This window comes from Schistocerca piceifrons, chromosome X (genome assembly GCF_021461385.2).
Source record: "Schistocerca piceifrons isolate TAMUIC-IGC-003096 chromosome X, iqSchPice1.1, whole genome shotgun sequence".
Taxonomy (NCBI): Eukaryota; Metazoa; Arthropoda; class Insecta; order Orthoptera; family Acrididae; genus Schistocerca; species Schistocerca piceifrons.
In genome coordinates, this window is record NC_060149.1 from 480,420,120 (window position 1) to 480,441,376 (window position 21,257).

At 43.0% G+C, this 21,257-nt stretch overlaps 1 protein-coding gene across 3 annotated transcripts in view; it reads right to left on the bottom strand.

Moving 5' to 3' along the window:
• LOC124723151 (transmembrane and coiled-coil domain-containing protein 4-like) overlaps nucleotides 1–21,257 on the bottom strand; it is a 130,511-nt gene that overhangs the window by 14,834 nt on the left and 94,420 nt on the right. For all 3 annotated transcript variants that reach the window (XM_047248343.1, XM_047248342.1, XM_047248341.1), the window contains one exon: nucleotides 11,053–11,186. In XM_047248343.1, the coding sequence (XP_047104299.1) occupies nucleotides 11,053–11,186 (134 nt within the window). The remainder of the gene's footprint in view (nucleotides 1–11,052; nucleotides 11,187–21,257) is intronic.

Genomic DNA, 21,257 nt, shown 5'->3' on the forward strand with positions numbered 1-21,257 from the left:
TAGATGGCCCATAAGTAGGTTGGCATAATAAGATGATGATTCATGGGCACATATGGCTGTGCCACGTGTTGCTGTTGTTGTTGTTGTGGTCTTCAGTCCTGAGACTGGTTTGATGCAGCTCTCCATGCTACTCTATCCTGTGCAAGCTTCTTCATCTCTCAGTACCTACTGCAGCCTACATCCTTCTGAATCTGCTTAGCGTATTCATCTCTTGGTCTCCCTCTACGATTTTTACCCTCCACACTGCCCTCCAATGCTAAATTGGTGATCCCTTGATGCCTCAGAACATGTCCTACCAACCGAGCCCTTCTTCTAGTCAAGTTGTGCCACAAACTCCTCTTCTCCCCAATTCTATTCAATACCTCCTCATTAGTTATGTGATCTACCCATCTAATCTTCAGCATTCTTCTGTAGCACCACATTTCGAAAGCTTCTATTCTCTTCTTGTCTAAACTATTTATCGTCCATGTTTCACTTCCATACATGGCTACACTCCATACAAATACTTTCAGAAATGACTTCCTGACACTTAAATCAATACTCGATGTTAACAAATTTCTCTTCTTCAGAAACGCTTTCCTTGCCATTGCTAGTCTACATTTTATATCCTCTCTACTTCGACCATCATCAGTTATTTTGCTCCCCAAGCAAAACTGATTTACTACTTTAAGTGTCTGATTTCCTAATCTAATTACCTCAGCATCACCCGACTTAATTCGACTACATTCCATTATCCTCGTTTTGTTGATGTTCATCTTATACCCTCCTTTCAAGACACTGTCCATTCCGTTCAACTGCTCTTCCAAGTCCTTTGCTATCTCTGACAGAATTACAATGTCATCGGCGAACCTTGAAGTTTTTATTTCTTCTCCATGGACTTTAATACCTACTCGGAATTTTTCTTTTGTTTCCTTTACTGCTTGCTCAAGATACAGATTGAATAACATAGGGGAGAAGCTACAACCCTGTCTCACTCCCTTCCCAACCATAGCTTCCCTATCATGTCCCTCGACTCTTATAACTGCCATCTGGTTTCTGTACAAATTGTGAATAGCCTTTCGCTCCCTGTATTTGACCCCTGCCACCTTTAGAATTTGAAAGAGAGTATTCCAGTCAACATTGTCAAAAGCTTTCTCTAAGTCTACAAATGCTAGAAACATAGGTTTGCCTTTCCTTAATCTTTCTTCTAAGATAAGTCGTAGGGTCAGTATTGCCTCACGTGTTCCAATATTTCAACGGAATCCAAACTGATCTTCCCCGAGGTTGGCTTCTACCAGTTTTTCCATTCGTCTGCAAAGAATTCGCGTTAGTATTTTGCAGCTGTGACTTATTAAACTGATAGTTCAGTAATTTTCACATCTGTCAACACCTGCTTTCTTTGGGATTGGAATTATTATATTCTTCTTGAACTCTGAGGGAATTTCGTCTGTCTCATAAATCTTTCTCACCAGATGGTAGAGTTTTGTCAGGACTGGTTCTCCCAAGGCTGTCACTAGTTCTAATGGAATGTTGTCTACTCCCGGGGCCTTATTTCGACTTAGGTCTTTCAGTGCTCTGTCAAACTCTTCACACAGTATATTATCTCCCATTTCATCTTCATCTACATCCTCTTCCATTTCCATAATATTGTCCTCAAGAACATCGCTTTGTATAGACCCTCTATATACTCCTTCCGCCTTTCTGCTTTCCCTTCTTTGCTTAGAACTGGGTTCCCATCTGAGCTCTTGATATTCATGCTAGTGGTTCTCTTTTCTCCAAAGGTCTCTTTAATTTTCCTGTAGGTAGTATCTATCTTACCCCTCATGAGATAAGACTCTACATCCTTACATTTGTCCTCTAGCCATCCCTGCTTAGCCATTTTGCACTTCCTGTCGATCTCATTTTTGAGACGTTTGTATTCCTTTTTGCCTGCTTCACTTACTGCATTTTTGTATTTTCTCCTTTCATCAATTAAATTCAGTATCTCTTCTGTTACCCAAGGATTTCTACTAGCCCTCGTCTTTTTACCTACTTGATCCTGTGCTGCCTTCACTACTTCATCCTTCAGAGCTACCCATTCTTTTTCTACTGTATTTCTTTCCCCCATTCCTGTCAATTGTTCCCTTATGCTCTTCCTGAAACACTGTACAACCTCTGGTTCTTTCAGTTTATCCAGGTCCCATCTCCTTAAATTCCCACCTTTTTGCAGTTTCTTCAGTTTTAATCTACAGTTCATAACCAATAGATTGTGGTCGAGTCCACATCTGCCCCTGGAAATGTCTTACAATTTAAAACCTGGTTCCTAAATCTGTCTTACCATTATATGATCTATCTGAAACCTTCTAGTATCTCCAAGGTTCTTCCATGTATACAACCTTCTTTCATGATTCTTGAACCAAGTGTTAGCTATGATTCAGTTATGCTCTGTGCAAAATTCTACCAGGCGGCTTCCTCTTTCATTCCTTAGCCCCAATCCATATTCCCCTACTGCATTTTCTTCTCTTCCTTTTCCTACTATCGAGTCCCAGTCACTCATGACTATTAAATTTCCCTTTAAAACGGTGAAAAAGTCAAGACCCAGGACATGTGGTGTGCTATTGTCGAGAAAGGCGATGGATATTTGATGACGCCCGTGCCAGAAGACACCAACTCTGGGACAACTACCAGAATAATTTCTTTTATCTCATCATACATTTCGTCAATTTCTTCATCATCTGCAGAGCTAGTTGGCATATAAATTTGTACTGCTGTAGTAGGCATGGGCTTCGTGTCTATCTTGGCCACAATAATGCGTTCACTATGCTGTTTGTAGTAGCTTACCCGCACTCCTATTTTTTTTATTCATTATTAAACCTACTCCTGCTTTACCCCTATTTGATTTTGTATTTATAACCCTGTATTCACTTGACCAAAAGTCTTGTTCCTCTTGCCACCGAACTTCACTAATTCCCACTATATCTAACGTTAGCCTATCCATTTCCCTTTTTAAATTTTCTAACCTACCTGCCCGATTAAGGGATCTGACATTCCACGCTCTGATCCGTAGAATGCCAGTTTTCTTTCTCCTGATAACGACATCCTCTTGAGTAGTCCCCGCCCGGAGATCCGAATGGGGGACTATTTTCCTTCCGGAATATTTTACCCAAGAGGATGCCATCATCATTTAACCATACAGTAAAGCTGCATGCCCTCAGGAAAAATTACGGCTGTAGTTTCCCCTTGCTTTCAGCCGTTCGCAGTAACAGCACAGCAAGGCCGTTTTGGTTAGTGTTAAAAGGCCAGATCAGTCAATCATCCAGACTGTTGCCCCTGCAACTACTGAAAAAGCTGCTGCCCCTCTTCAGGAACCACACGTTTGTCTGGCCTCTCAACAGATACCCCTCCGTTGTGGTTGCACCTACGGTATGGCCATCTATATCACTGAGGCACGCAAGCCTCCCCACCAACGGCAAGGTCCATGGTTAATGGGGGGGGAGGGGGGGGGGGAGGCGGGGGCGGGGGGGGGGGGGGGTGCCACATTTTTGTTCGTAAACCTTCTCTTCAAAGGGAAAGTAGTTGTGGATCAGGATACAGTTGGTAAGGTGTATAAGGAATGAAGTGGTGAGTATGGAGTCTGAAGGACATTGGGAGAGAGAGTGTCTGACAGTGGTAAGGCCATGGGCATGGGCATGGGCACGAGGGATGTTGGTGAACAGGAAGGTGCCATCAACAGTGACGAGTAGCATCCAGGAGGTAAAGGGTGGGGATGGTGGGAATTCAGTGAACGAAGTGATTAGTATCTTTCATGTGGGAGGCTACATTTTGGGCAACTAGTTGGAGGTGTTGGTTAATGAAGGCCACAGTTCTTCCAGTGGGAGCACAATAGCCAGCTACAATAGGGCATCCAGGATTGTTGACTTTGTGGATTTTGAGGAGCATGTAGAAGGTGGGTGTGTGGGGCTTTGTTGGGGTCAGGAGGGAGATGGACTCAGGTGAGAGGATTTGAGAAGGGCTTACAGGCTTCAGTAGGGACTGGAGGTTATCCTGGACTTCCAGTATGGGATACTCCTGCTGAGCTTGTAGGTGGAGGAGTCAGGCAGTTGGTGGAGGTCCTCCATCAGGTAGTCACTGCGGCTCATCACAACAGCGGTGAAGCCTTTGTCTGCAGGGAGGATGATTAGGTCTATATCTGTTTTGAGGTCGTGTTGACTGTCTTTTCTTCTGCCAAAAAGTTAGTGTTCTTAGGAAGGGAACTGGGGAAGAAAGGTGAGGCCAAGTCGGAGGTAAGGAACTCCTGGAAGCTGACTAGGCGGTTGTTAGGTGGGAGGGGGGAGGGTCACAGTTAGATGGTGGTATGAACTGGGAGAGCCAATGTTCATCGATGAGTACGGTTGGCTTCAGTTGGAGGGATTGGTGGCATGTAAGTGTTTCCACTCTATGGATAAGGAGGAGGAGCATAGGACTTTGACAAGTCCACCATGGTTCAGTTTGGGGGTGGGGCTGAACGTTAGAACTTTGGATAGTATTGGTTGGTTGATTTGGAGGAGGGGACGAACCAGTGAGCTCATCAGTCCCATTGGATTAGGGAAGGATGGGAAAGGAAGTTGGCCGTGCCCTCTCAAAGGAATCATCCCAGCATTTGCCTGAAGCGATTCAGGGAAATCACAGAAAACCTAAATCAGGATAGCCTTATGTGTGTTTGAACTGTCATTCTCCCAAATGCGAGTCCAGGGTGCTAACCACTGGGCCACCTCACTTGGTTTTGGATAGGACTGAAACTTCTGTGGAACTAAGAGTTTTGGTGGAGAGGTTAACAACAGTGTTTTGGGTTGGCTTGTATCATGGGTTTTACGGGGTGTTGGGAGGGAGTTGTAGAGGACGTGGTGAATGAAGGTTGTCAACTAGGCAGGGCCTGGGTGCTATGAGAAGTTGACTAGGAGATTCACTCTGTGACAGACCAAGGTGCAAAACCTGCCCAAGCAATACACCTAGAACCTCCTACTAAAGTCCTGTCACAGGCGTACTCTACGTCAGATGCCGTGCTTGCTGTGAACACAGCCATGTCATATACCAACACTGCTGCATACACTGCACTGTCTTTTATGTTGGTACAACTACCAACAAGCTGTCCTCCAGGGTGAATGTGCAGTGCCAAACTGTTGTCAAGAACAAAGTTAACTACCTGATGACACAACATGCAGCTGAGCACAACATGCTCAATTTCAATGGCTGCTACACAACTCGGCCCATCTGAATTCTTCCCTCCACCACCAGCTTCTCTGAACTACATAGATGGGAGCTGTCCTTACAGCACACCATCTACTCCCATAATTGTTCTGGCCTCAATCTCAGGTAACCCAGTGCCCCCACACCCTCCACCCAGCAGTTTCGCCTTCCTCTATCCTGTCATCACCTTCCAATTCACGTCCCCAAGTCACCTTAAGCATATGACACTTCCCACTGGCTGTTACAATTGTGCAAGCCCCTATACTTGCCACCCCTAGCTCATGCATTCCTAAAAATGCTCCATAAAAAAAAGCTGGCAATTGTTGGAGACAACAGAGAACCCATAGCCATGTTTTTTTATGGAACATTTTGAGGAAGGTGCATTGAATTCAGCTCCCCTTCATTCAACTTCATTTTATTGTTACGTTGATGACACATTTATGGTCTGACCACACAGTGTAGAAGCTCTTGAGCACTTCCAGGAACATATAAAAAGCATGCACCTAGACATCCAGTTCACCGCCAAGACAGAAAAAGAGGGAAGGATGCTGTTTTTAGATGCAGTGATACAACAAAAGTCAGATGGATGTTTTGACCCCACAGGGCACTGCAAGCTGATTCACACTGATTTATATCTGAGTGTCAAGAGCTTTCACCATCTGCTACAGAAGATAGCAGCTTTAAATACACAGGTACACAGAGCAAACACCACTTCTGACGAACACCACTTGGAGTCTGAGATCATTCACCTGAGGTACGTGTTCTGCAAGAATGGCTATTGGTCATGTGTTGTTTACGTGTTCTGCAAGAATGGCTATTGGTCATGTGTGTTTAAGCCAGTATTCTCCTAGAAAAGGAAATGTGAAAATGTTAGCCTCCTTCAGACAATCTAGCGTATCGTCAATTTGTGGAAGAGGGTAAACATCCTTTTTAGTTATCTTATTAAGCTTCCTGTAATCGAAACAAAAGCGCCAACCGCCATTCTTCTTCCTGACGAGGACTACTGGTGATGACCATGGGCTCTGCGAAGGGTAAATGATGTCATTCTTCATCATTTTCTATATCTCGTCGCGAATTATTCGATGTTCCGTTGCTGACACACGGTATGCTCTTTGGCTTATTGGTTGATGGTCTCCTGTGCTTCACCGTCGATTTGTCTAATTTGCTGTTCACCTGTGGATTGAAGCATTCAGAGAACCCTTGAAGAATCGCAAATAGCTTTTTCTGTTGTTCCTTAGTGAGATCTGGTGGTAGTCAAGCTAGAAGATCTTGTCTCATAGTGGTAGTGCTAATTTCGCCCACAGACTCGGCATGGAGGCTTCTATGACGCTCAGCTGTTCTTTAATGAACAGCTCAGCGTTTGCTATGCACATGCGTCTTGGAAGGATCTGTGGTTCTTGGTGACAGTTAACTATCCACAATTCACTGAATCCGTTCTTAAACGAGATGACAGAGGCTGGGTGACCAAGTAATTCTTCAGTGGTATGCTTCTCTTACATTCCACTACAAGATCCATGGGTTGATGCGTGGCATGACATGTGACAGTTACCTTTCTAGTGCTGACTGCAGGAATGACCACTTCATCCAGCACACAGTCTCCATACACTCGGATGTGCATCTTCCTGTCCACAGTATCTCATCTCGTCTAGCATAATCTTCGAGCAACCACAATCTATAATTGCCTGAGAAGCTTTCAGAAAGTCCCATCCGAGAATGACGTCATGACTACACTCTTGATAGACAATGAATTCTGAGGGCTGTGTACGGCCACTTATACCCACACGAATGGTATATCTTCCTGTAGGTTTTACATATTTCCTATTATACACCTTCAGCGTAGATATTTTGTTGTCAACGAATACGGTTTTCTGCAATTGGCGACTGTACTTCTCCAAAATGACTGAATATGATGCTTCAGAGTCCACAAGAACTTGGGCTTGTCGGCCACCGATGAGGATATCGACGTAGTTTCCTTTCATCTTTGTAGTGATCGGCAGCGGAGGATTTTTCTCTTCGGTGGCCACACCTCCAAGGTAGGTTGCACCCTTTAGTTTTCCAGGTTGTGGCGGCTAGGTGATCCGCTGGAGCTTCTAAAGGGCAATTGAGACCTTGATTGGCGTGTTGGGGAGTGTCCTCTTCAGCGGCTAGCTTGCAGCGATGGTGACCTATGTTGTCCTGCACCCACATCATCTTATTCATCTTCGTTGTCCCAGAGTTGGTGTCTTCTGGCACGGGCGTCATCAAATATCCATCGCCTTTCTCGACAATAGCACACCACATGTCCTGGGTCTTGACTTTTTCACCGTTTTAAAGGGAAATGAAGGACGAGAGATTGAGTTCAATATCTGTTCCATTCCCTCCCTTATGACCTCTCGAAGTGTCTTGGTTTTTGCTCGCTGTGAAATCCAAGTGCCTTCTGAACTTCCACACTTGTGAAATCAGTTGCTTCCTCCATCACAGACATCGATACGATGTTTGGAATCCATTCAAACTTCTTGCATGTAATTCTTTTTTGATGCATTGTCTCGGTATACTGGCACCATTTTATGAAGTCGTCTGCTGTTGGAACCTCCTTCAGGAGTAGGGCTTGATACACGTCCTCAGCAACACCTTTCATGAGATATGCAACCTTATCTTCCTCCTCTAGGATCCACTATTTTACACAGCTCCAAGACATCTTGAACATAGGATGCTGTAGTTTCTCCTGGATGCTGTGCCCTGCATCTTTAAATTATCTTCAGCCTTGCACTTCTGTCGTCGTGTGTCTCCGAAATACTTGCGCAGTTCCGCCTGGAATACTTCCCAGTCTGTGAACTTCTCCTCGTTGTTCTCATACCATTGCTTGGCAGTGCCCTCCAAGTAAAAAAATACGTTAGCCAAACACACGGTGTCATCCCATATGTTAAATTTGTCTATATGCTCATATACCTTCAGCCACTTGTTTGGATCTTGGCCATCGTCACCAGAGAACCCGGAACGATGTCTCATGTGGCGGCACACAGTTGCTGTCATCGTAATGTCCTCTTCTTCTTCTGTCTCTGATAGATTGCGATCTGTTGAATATGGCTTGAACTTGGGTTTCTCGCCACGTAAACGGCGGTTCTGTCGTGGCCAGATGGGAGCCACTGTGTCGTCAATAATGTGCGCTATCACAAGTTTCAATACCCAGTGCCTTCACAAGAATAATGTCATGTAGAAGAAGGTGTAATTAGATGAATGACGAACACTAACTTCACTTAACAAAGGTTTATTCAGCACTTGCACATACAAGAGCGCAGAGCAAACTTCCTCCGGCCAGAACACACAAACTATACATACAGCTACAGAACATTCCAGTACAATGATTCTTGACATTTGTGGATACTTCTAGAATGTACTTGACCGAATATAGAAATTAAAATTGTACAGTCCAGGTGAGTTTTGGACTCATGACCTTCCATGCAACAGTTTAGTATCATAACCACTACACCACGGTGCTACTCAACTACTTCTGCGAGAATATTTATAATTTTCCCACAATTTACGCATTACAGAAAAACGTTTATGGAGAAAAAAAATGATGTTGGCATGATGGCCATCCCATGTTACTCAGCAGGAACTGGTAAATGTGTAAACGTTGGAACAATTCATGCTGTATCTCCCGTTGCTGCCAAGCTGTACTTGGTATGGTGGTTGATGGGACTAACTAGGTTTGTTCGAATAAAGATTCATGACCACTCGCAATGATTTTCAAACTGTATTTACTGTGAAAATGCAGTTTCGTGATTGTTGTGATCATCTTCACACTTTTGTTGAACCACATTTAGCATGTTTTGGCATTTGTCCACTTATAGTGCTAGTTGACACGGTCATTCACTTTGCACTGCTCAAATGTTTTCAGTTTAAAGACAATGCTAGTTATATATTTTTCCATGCTGAGCAAACTGTGTTTCGAGAATTTATTCTCGTTGTCAAGTGCAGTATTTATGTACGTATTTTTTATATTACACAAACAATGAGAGTGATAGTTTGTGTGTGTGTGTGTGTGTGTGTGTGTGTGTGTGTGTGGTTTTCCACATAACTGAGGAGGCACAGTACCCAATAACCTCAAAGAGACACCTACAGTGTAAGAGACACAGAATATCACGTGTTCAAACACCACACAAAATGCATATGTACATATTTGCACTTGACAACGATAAAAAATTCTCAAAACGTGTCATGCTTAGCATGAAAAAATACGTAACTAGTGCAGTATTTCATCATTTAAATAAGGCTTTCAAAAACCTATGAAATTGAGTCAAACATTCCTGCTTCCCAGACAGTTATCAGTTCCAGTTACATCAGCTGTTTTTATTAGATAATAGCCCTTTATTAGATAATAAACATGTTGCTGACAAGTCGTTTGATGCCTGTTGTGTACATCTATCATACATACAGTGCAAAAATGCAAGTGGGTATCCTAAATGTAACTTTTACCGCTTAAAATGTTATTTCCCACATTTTGCACAATTTTTTTGAAGACCCTTGAAAAGTGTTATAGCTGGGTTTCACTGTTTATTATAAGTGCAGAATATGACTGCGATATGTCACAAATGTTTTACATAGTACATATCTAACTTAAAATCAGTTTCATGTTGTCGGCTACAAACTCATATATTCATGTTTCTCAACAGAGTCATGGCATTTGAATCCATTATCGATGACTACAATTTACTGTTGTTACAGTATTAAGCAAACTGAATAACCATAATATGTTATCCGCACAGCTCCATTTTGCTGAATTGGAAGAAATCTGACCACTTCAAGTTAACAGCACACTACACCATTTGTTGCCAATTTTGAAAATCACCTGTGCTTTCGAGCATTAGCTGATTTAGTGCCATTGTTGAACATTTTGTTTCATTATGCTGTGTTTTGGGTGTTCTGTGTGAACACATCTATATTAGAATTAATTTGCCTACTGTAGAAATATATACAGTTGCAGATTATTTGTCCATTTTTAAAGTCAATTCGGTTCTGACTACATTTAGATTCATGTGAACTACAGTTCACATGTACTAATTTAAAAGAGAGAGAGAAAGAGAGAGAGAGAGAGAGAGAGAGAGAGAGAGAGAGACAGAAAAGAAGCAAGGAAGGGACACAGGATGCAGTCCCATAGTTGGCAGCATGATGAAATTTGCTGACTGCTCACCACTATCCTCCCCATATTTGGCCAACCTGGTGCCACTGCACTCCATCCTACACTTCTGAAATCGTCAAATACATCTGCATGCTATCTCAGCTACCAAAACTTCACCTCTGTATGTAAGACAACCCCTACATTAAGCTATTACGTAATTTAACAACAACAATTTCCTCAACAATCAAAGTTTATTTATCAGCAAATTTAAGACACCCTATTGTTTTTGAATGACAAAAATGAGAACAACCTCGCCTTATAGTGGGTAAATATGATGTGTGGTGAGTGGTTACCTTAACTCCTTTTATTATTTATATTCCATTCAGTACTCTACAGTATCAGTTTACAATGTATGTAAATAAAAATGTGATCTTCAGTAAAGACTGAAATGCTATGACAAATGGCAAAATTAATCTTTCCAGACTGAAAACACATGAAGACATTTTTCCTCCAATATGAAGGCTGCACAGAGAAATTTTACTGAAATATCTTCACACATGAAATGCACCTGAGTGTTAAAACACTAAATCCAAATGCAAAAGTTAACAACTGCACGGATTCTGTATCACCGTAACTTTTGACACACAAATTTTTAGTAGTAGATATACCACAAAAATTATACTCTTGTCAATAATGAAGGCAACATTTATAAAATGAGAATACTTAAAACGTTTTATTGAAGCCTTGTTTACAAATATTTTGATTACCTTTGTCGGAGGGCCATATGCAATTTCAGATGAAGATTTCTTTAATGCAGAGACTGTGTCTGGATCCACTTCCTTTGTACGAATGCCTATGGCTTTCAGAATTGCATCTAGTTTGTCTGGATAGTCTCTGTGCCCTGAAAAAATTAATGTCATTAAAATATTTCTAGTAGAAATACCCATATTTTGCAACACAGGTAAACACATGAAAGTAGAAATGAGGTGTACTGGAGGAAGATATGAACTACAGTAACTTTTACGTGACAGTATTCATTAGAAGAGAAAATACATATCTCGTTGTCATAATTCCTATGTAGTTTAATGGCAAAAGTATTAAACCATGTCAAGATATGTTTATATTAACAGGATTTTTCATCACTATTTGTAATCCAGGATGAGATTTTCACTCTGCAGCAGAGTGTGTGCTGATATGAAACTTCCTGGCAGATTAAAACTGTGTGCCGTACCAAGGTCCCGAGTTCGAGTCTCGGTCCAGCACACAGTTATAATCTGCCAGGAAGTTTCTCTATTTGGAAGATTTTATTTTGATACTGAGTGAAGATAATGCAAATTAGTAACAATATTATGGCATCATCACAATATGTAACTCACAGCAGTTCTCAGAAGCCATGACAAATCAAAATCAAGTCTGTATGAAGTTACGAAACCAGCCCATCCATAATGTGAGTATAGGGATTTTCTACTGCTCTACCCCAACCACAGTGTATCTGTATATAGACTCCTGGAAATTGAAATAAGAACACCGTGAATTCATTGTCCCAGGAAGGGGAAACTTTATTGACACATTCCTGGGGTCAGATACATCACATGATCACACTGACAGAACCACAGGCACATAGACACAGGCAACAGAGCATGCACAATGTCGGCACTAGTACAGTGTATATCCACCTTTCGCAGCAATGCAGGCTGCTATTCTCCCATGGAGACGATCGTAGAGATGCTGGATGTAGTCCTGTGGAACGGCTTGCCATGCCATTTCCACCTGGCGCCTCAGTTGGACCAGCGTTCGTGCTGGACGTGCAGACCGCGTGAGACGACGCTTCATCCAGTCCCAAACATGCGCAATGGGGGACAGATCCGGAGATCTTTCTGGCCAGGGTAGTTGACTTACACCTTCTAGAGCACGTTGGGTGGCACGGGATACATGCGGACGTGCATTGTCCTGTTGGAACAGCAAGTTCCCTTGCCGGTCTAGGAATGGTAGAACGATGGGTTCGATGACGGTTTGCATGTACCGTGCACTATTCAGTGTCCCCTCGACGATCACCAGTGGTGTACGGCCAGTGTAGGAGATCGCTCCCCACACCATGATCCCGGGTGTTGGCCCTGTGTGCCTCGGTCGTATGCAGTCCTGATTGTGGCGCTCACCTGCACGGCGCCAAACACGCATACGACCATCATTGGCACCAAGCCAGAAGCGACTCTCATCGCTGAAGACGACACGTCTCCATTCGTCCCTCCATTCACGCCTGTTGCGACACCACTGGAGGCGGGCTGCACGATGTTGGGGCGTGAGCGGAAGACGGCCTAACGGTGTGCGGGACCGTAGCCCAGCTTCATGGAGACGGTTGCGAATGGTCCTCGCCGATACCCCAGGAGCAACAGTGTCCCTAATTTGCTGGGAAGTGGCGGTGCGGTCCCCTACGGCACTGCGTAGGATCCTACGGTCTTGGCGTGCATCCGTGCGTCGCTGCGGTCCGGTCCCAGGTCGACGGGCACGTGCACCTTCCGCCGACCACTGGCGACAACATCGATGTACTGTGGAGACCTCACGCCCCACGTGTTGAGCAATTCGGCGGTACGTCCACCCGGCCTCCCGCATGCCCACTATACGCCCTCGCTCAAAGTCCGTCAACTGCACATACGGTTCACGTCCACGCTGTCGCGGCATGCTACCAGTGTTAAAGACTGCGATGGAGCTCCATATGCCACGGCAAACTGGCTGACACTGACGGCGGCGGTGCACAAATGCTGCACAGCTAGCGCCATTCGATGGCCAACACCGCGGTTCCTGGTGTGTCCGCTGTGCCGTGCGTGTGATCATTGCTTGTACAGCCCTCTCACAGTGTCCGGAGCAAGTATGGTGGGTCTGACACACCGGTGTCAATGTGTTCTTTTTTCCATTTCCAGGAGTGTAGTATGGCATGTCAGATTATTAATAGATCTGTAGCATTAGAGCAATGTTCTTATCAGCAAAGACTTTATATATATTAATTGATTTAAACTGATCAGCCAGAAAATTATGACCACCAACCTCCTATCGATATAAACCCAAACAGGTAATAGCAGTGTTACCTGGCAAGGAATGAATGCTAATCAGACATTTGCGTGGTGCAAGTAGTATCAGTGAGCATTCTGTACATGTGTAGAATGAAGAAGGTGTATTATCTATCTGATTTTGACCGATGGCAGAGTGTGATGACCCAGAGGCTCAGCAGAAGCATTTCAGAAACTGCAAGATTTGTTGGGTGTTCGAGGAGTGGCGAAACAAAGGTGAAACAATAACCAGACATTGTGGCGTTGTGTGGCCAACCCTTGTTACAGATGTCGGATGTCATACACTGGGCAGACATGTAAAACAGGACAGGTGGTGAACTGTGGTGGAACTAACATCAGACTTTAATGCTGGGCCAAGTACAAGTGTGCCTGAACACACAGTGCACTGAACATTCCTAATGATGGGCCTCCATAGCCGATGACTCAAGCATGTGCCAATGTTAACACCATGACATTGGCAACTACGACTGAAATGGGCCTGTGACCATTGGCACTGGATGTTTGTGCAGTGCAGAGTGTTGGACAGTCTGATGAATCCCGATTTCTTCTTCATCATGCCGATGGGAGATCATGATTTTGTCATCTTCCAGGGGAACAGTTCCTTGATATCTGTACTGCGGGATGGAGACAAGCTGATGACGGCTCCATTCTGCTCTGGGGAACATCCATGCGGGCATCCATGGCTCCGGCAGAGCTCATGCAAGGCACCATGATGATCACGGTGTATCGTACACTGGTTACAGACTACGTACACCCCTTCATGATGATCATGTACCTGACAGCAGCAACAACTTTCAACAAGACAATGCGCCCTGTCAAACGCCAGGAGTGGGACAGAGTGGTTCGAGGAACACAGTGGCAATTTCCAATTGCTGTGCTGGCCTCCCAACTCACCAGGTCTGAACCCAATCAAACACATTTGGGATGTGACTCAAAGTGGCGTCTAGCTCATTGCCCCCCTCCTTCAAATTTAAGGGAATTAGGTGACGTGTGCAAATGTGGTGCCAACTCTCTCCTTCCATGCTACAGAGTGTCGTCACTGTTATCCATGCCAAAGATGGACATATCAGATACTAGGTAGGTGGTCATAATGTACTGGCTGATCTGTGAAAATTTAAATATTAGGAGGAGGAATCTATGTAAGGATCTGAAATAACAATGATTCACATTTTCAGATATGGTGGAGAAGCAAAAAATGGAGAGACATAAGAAATAGCCTCACTTCATAAACACCTCAGCCAAATCCTATAAATATACAGCAGAAAGTAGTAGCACTTTCCAGTCACGCTATGAGAGATTGCATTTACATTTACAAAAATATTCAAGTGTTATACACCTCCCCACCCCACCAGCCTCACTCACTCCAATCCCCACACCAAGTTTGATATAGGTAATGAAGTGCTTTAGCATGGTGTGTCATGTACATTTTAACGGTAGTGACATAGTTTGTAGAAGATAATAAGCAGAAATGTCTCTTGGCAATGGTTCTACTGTCTCTACGGGTGTGTCATTACAGTCATGAACTTTTAACTAAACCTACAGATATTTAAAAAGATAAAAAAGTGGTATCTAATTAAGTGAACATGCTTGTCAAGGAATAGAGCCTCTTTTTCTGAGTCACCTTTGACTGAAGTCATCAGCAATATGTACAGAGAGTGATGTCAACTTCGATCAAGTTAAGCCTTTAAGCATCATACTCTGCCTGACAAGACAGGTTATGTGTATGATGGGACTGGAATAGGATGTGTTGGGTGAGTGCACTGGACAGGCCTTATACCCACCTAGCCCATACACCTAAAGTCTCAACACAGACATATCCTATTCTATCAGAGGCAGGGCCACCTGTGAAAGCAGACATGTCATATATCAGCTCTGCTGTAACTTTTGCTCAGCATTTTATGTGAGCATGACGACCAACCATCTGTCCATCCAAATGAATAGCACTACATAATTGGGTCACGACCAGAGTAGACCAGCTAGAGGCAGAACAAGCAGTTGAGGACAAGATGCTTGATTTCAATGGTTGCTTCACAACCTACACTATCTGGATCCTTCTGTCCAACCACTAGCTTGTCTGAATTATATAGATGGGAATAGCCTTGCAACGTGTCTGTTGATCCTGTAATCCTAACCTCAGTGTCCACTAGTCTCTGCCCCACACACAGCTCTATCCTTGCCCCATACCCTCTTCTATCCTGCACCATGACCATAATGTCACCCATCCTGCACTTACACCCTCTTCTTCGCTGTCTCTCTCTACCTCTGTTCTATCTCCTCTTCCCAATCCACTCCTCCAAATCAATGTGTGTTGTGCACAACTCCTGCTGCCTGTGGCCATAAAAAGCTCAATGGTCCTACTTTCCTAAAACATATGTCTGTTGCCTGCCCTTTCCAGCTGTCAAACACACTTCCCCCAACCTCCATCATAATGCCTGTCTCCTTTCTCCCCTTGTCCACTCAACCTAATGCAACCATTAACCCATGTCGAACTGCAGTGTGTGTGTGTGTGTGGGGGGGGTTTAAGGATTTGTCTGAAAGTTAGAAGTCCTGTTTAAGTGCCTTTTCATGATCCAACACTTCAGCTGTATCATAAGAATTGTTACCTTTACTCTTTTCATTATTTAATTTGTTTACAAGATGACAGTACAGAACTGTATCGAATGCTTTTATGAAGTCAAGACAGATGGTATAAACCTTGACTCCTGTAAGTGCAGTCTACTGGATCTCAGGAATGAACAAGGCAAGCAAAATCAAAATATCTTTACCTGTGTAATCTATCTGGATTCCTAGAGTAGGATGGTTACTCTAAGTTCAGTGGCCTTTTCTTGATTGCGCAGCAGCAGCTCACACGATTATTTACCCAAGAGATACAATGTGGTGGGCTATATCCCTTTGACTTGCAGGGGTAGTAATCACCTCTAAACTGAATTATTAATTTTCTATGTATAAAATGAACTGTTTAAATATAGTTAAATTTTACAATTAATTGTTTAACATTATAAGAAATAAAATAAAATTATGGAACCAGCAGGAATCGAACCACAGTAGGTTTGTGGATACCCTCTCTTAACCACTTGGTTACTATGCCATTTCTGATACTCTATGTGTATATTTTTTGAGAGCATTTTACCTTTTCCTATGGCCCATTCAAACAAAATCTTCCAGGAACCTGAAAGGGACATCTACCTGCTTCTGTTCACATAGTTTCAGCCAAACTGGTGAGCCTTGTCCCATACCCTCACATTGTTAGATTTACGTTTGGAGATCTAACTAACTCTTTAAATCTCATTTTCTTCTCCTAAAATCTACTGGAAAAGGGCCTCTTTAGCAAATGATCTACAGAAAACATTTTCATATTAAAGAAAGGGGCATTTGCCTCTCTTGCTGTATTAATTTTATTTGTTCATGACTAATGATCTTGTGGTTCTGCAATAGAAAACTATGCTTTACATATTGAAATGTCAGCATGACAGCTTGACATTTACAAAGGTATTATATACAGGATGACTGCCAAATTTTATAAGTTCTGACACTACCCTGTCTTCACCAGGTGCATGGTTATTTCTCAATTTATGTATCACTGACTCCACCTGCCTGCATTGCTGGTCTTTTTGCTTCTTGCCTTTCATCTTCTCTTGCCTCTATATTCTCCTTCTGTTCTTGTGGATCTCTTGGTATGTGGTCTGAGGTGGTATTGAGTATATCTTTAAAACATTCTGCCCACCTCTGCAAAACTTTGTTTATCTCTGAGCATCTTACCAAAAGAAGAAGAGTGAAACATGATGGAAGTTCAATGATTATTTGAGCAGCCATATCATGGTATTCCATGGGCCCCATGGTTACTCTGAAAGGTCACATTACTGCCAAGGATTATGTGACCATTCTGGCTGACCAGATCTATCACATGGTACATTGTTAGTTCCCCAGTGGTGATTGTGTGTTCCAAAATGACAGGGTTCATGTTCATGCAGCTTCTATCATTCAGAACTGATTCTGCAAGTATGAGGATGAATTTTCAAATTTCCCCGGCCACCACAGTCATCAGATCTCAATATTACTGTGCCTTTGCTTTGGAAAGACGGCCATGTGACCACTATCCACCTCCATCACCATTATCTGAACTTTACGCTATTTGGCAGGAAAAATGGTATAACATTACCTTAAAAGCTATACAGGACATATATTTATCCATTCCGAGATGACTGGAAGCTGTTTTGAATGTCAATAGGTTTCCTACACTGTATTAGGCATGGTAATGTGTTGTGTATTGGCAGTTCCATATTTTCGTCCACAATCTGTAGCTGCACTCTATCCAGGCCAGTTCTGTTCCGGCTGTAAGTTGGTGTCAGAAACAAATTTGCTTTCAGTTGTAAATGACCTTGCCCTCAGATTTGGACTTGATCATGGTTTTGACATGACACTAAGATGAGCAATCCATGCGTCTGTACAAAGTTCATGCCTTACTATAAGATTGACGAGTACCAACAAATGAAACAACCTCTGGTGCCATTTCAGTGTCAATCAACATCTCACACCTGTTGTTAACACATACAGGACAAACTTGTGGCCAGTACCCATTACAGACTTCAGCCCTGAGATGCAATGGTTCACCCCATTCACTTTCAGTTGAAGATGAACTTTATAAAGGACAAGCATGCCTATAGATGCAGCATCATCAGGGATCTAGGGAAACATCAGAACACTCTTATGTGCCAAATACATTAAATTAGAGAGCCGATAGCTGCTGCAGTGCAGGGCGGCATACTAAAGCCTGTTGGCTGTTGGTAACATAGCTTGTGATTATTCATTAACAACTGTCAATTCTCCCTGCAGTTGACCTCAACTAAAACATTCCCCTATTCATTTTTCAGTATTAGACAGAATTAAATAGACACATGAAAGGATCTAAAGAATAGAAATCATACAATACATTAAGTAAACAAGTGGTTGATTTTCCCAACTGCAAAATCTGATGCACTGTTGAGCTAGATTCTCAAAGGTCGCTGATCCACGAAGCTAGAATGTAAAATTTTAAAACATGCACTAATTTCATGTAAACACACAACTAAGCAAAAAACATTAACTGTGGCTGCTGATACTGCTACTGTGAGAGGCTCCATTGGTAATCCCCATAGACTCAATTTATTGGCATAACTGTAACAACTAATGTCACAGATACCTAAAGAACATCACTGATGCAGAAGCTTAGCACACTCTTTAAATAGTTTGCAAATAAACTGTAACAGCTATTAGGATGGAACAAAATACAGTTTTAAAAAGCAATCACTCACAATGCTCATCCACATATTCAAAATAATTCTAGTAGATAGCTCATCACAAGTGTTGCACTGACATTTACAGCAGTCCACATACATAGATTTGATTACTAAATACAAAATGTTTGCTGACCCAAACTACAATGGTGAATATTATGTAGTCATGTAAATAATATTTATTCATACATTGCTCCCATACCCATTACATAAACATGATGCAAGTTCACAAGTGCAGACACACTGTTGATAAAAATTTTGTAGCCGGTGTTTTTGCAGTACCTTGGAAACATCCATTTCGTAAGGAAGTCATTGGTGATTTTTGATGCCCAGTTAGGTAATATACAGTATGTACAAGAGCCAAAAGGGATAATAAGAGTGGACAACCAAGAACAAAGTGCTCGATTTCAAAAGGATGTAAGACAGGAATGTAGTCTTTCGCCCCTACTGTTCAATCTATACATCGAAGAAGCAATGATGGAAATAAAAGAAAGGTTCAGGACTGGAATTAAAATTCAAAGAGAAACGATATCAATGATATGATTCGCTGATGACATCGCTATCCTAAGTGAAAGTGAAAAAGAATTACATGTTCTGCTGAATAGAATGAACAATCTAATGAGTACAGAATACAGATTGAGAGTAAACTGAAGAAAGACGAAAGTAATGAGAAGTATCAGAAATTAGAACAGTGAAAAACTTAACATTAGGATTGATGGTCACAAAGTAGATGAAGTTAAAGAATTCTACTACCTAGGCAGTAAAATAACCAATGATGGATGGAGCATGGAGCATCAAAAGCAGACCAACAATTGCAAAAAGGGCATTCCTAGCCAAGAGAAGTCTGCTAGTATTAAAAACAGGCCTTAATTTGAGCAAGAAATTTCTGAGACTGTGCATCTGGAGTACAGCTTTGTATGGTAGTGGAACATGGACTGTAGGAAAACCAGAACAGAAGAGAATCAAAGCATTTGAGATATGATGCAACAGACAAATGTTAAAAATTAGGTGGGCTGATAAGGTAAGTGTTGTATCCGTAATTGGAGAAACAACAAATAACGATTGGCATGAGTTCCAAATTCTGTTTATTGCCAACAGTTCCACTATACTAACACAACTTGGTGCTTGATCGAGAGCAGCGACTGGGCTGCAGAGTCCAAGTCCGGTATGGTAAACAGTCATAGTACAGTGTAGCGTCGTTTCCTGGGTGCGACGTCGACGTTGCAAGTAGGTAGCCCAACACGAGACTGCCCGGCATGGCGGCGTATGTGGCTATGTAGGGCGAGTGGTGGAGGAATATGTCCGCCGTAACCGAGTCCGCTTGTCGTGTCCTGATACGATTGGCGGTGCGGCCTCATGTAACTATCTCTCGGGAGGACGCCGGCCGAGGTTGCCACGACAGTGGGGAGGCACTAAGTGTGTGAGGCCTGCACCTGCACTGTACAGCTGTGCAGAGCTGTGCATAAGCGGGCGTGTCGGCCGTTGGCTGTATGACGTAAAGACCACGGCCACGCAGCTGCAGGCACCACGGTGTGGGCATTAACTATACCACAGTAAGGAATGAGGAGGTTCTACATAAAACCGGAGAGGAAAGGAATATGTGGAAAACACTGATAAGGAGAAGGGACAGATTGATAGGACATCTGTTAAGACATGAGGGAATGACTTCCATGATACTAGAGGGAGCTGTAGAAGGCAAAAACTGTAGAGGAAGACAGAGATTGGAATACATCCAGCAAAGAACTGAGGACGTAGGTTGTAAGTGCTACTCTGGGATAAAGAGGATGGCACAGGAGAGGAATTTGTGGCACGCCGCATCAAACCAGTCGGAACACTGCCATATAAGCACTGCAGTGCAGCAGCTCAGGCAGTCTATTCGTAGTTCTGGACGAAGACGCTGCATTAAAACACATTACCTGATGTACTGACCTCAGTGACCCTGTAAATAAACTATATAAACCACTGTGGGGTACACATAGCACTGCTCTTTCTCACCAGTCCATCATGTTCTCCTAAATCTTAGTAGCACTGTTTGATCTCCTACTGATTACTTGATAGAGTGTAGTCTCTTGCCACAGCAGCCAAAACCAACTGTGAGGGCCCTCTTCCCTGTTTAACTACTGTTGTACTTCAACCCCCACAAAAGTTTGGAGCAGCACTGCAGATAAACATTATACATGGTGCTTGAAAATGCAGAATATAGACTGAACAAATGCCCCTCAAAAATATTAAAATGTCATCTCTATCAACTTGTGGAGGAGGCACTTGCTTGCTCATTCATAGAGGAGAGGCCAAGCTGTGAGGTCACACTTGTTCCCAGTCCTGTAGTGCTGTCTCAGGTGACAAAGTTGCAAGAAGAGATGGATGCGTGTGACACTGTGCCTACACACACCAAGCTGCAACAGAAGAGTGTACTACAAAACTCTGAGACAGACAGCAGCATTTACTACTGCTATCATGACTGAGCTGGACGATGTTGCAGAAGGCACTTGTAGATGTGTACTGAGGAGATCTAACACAGCAAGCTGCGTGAGAAACAGCACCACCAATGACAGGCAAACACAGCACTGCAAAATGGCAAGAGTCTGGAGGAACATCAGACAGGTAAACCATGGAGTTCCTCCTCAATAAAAA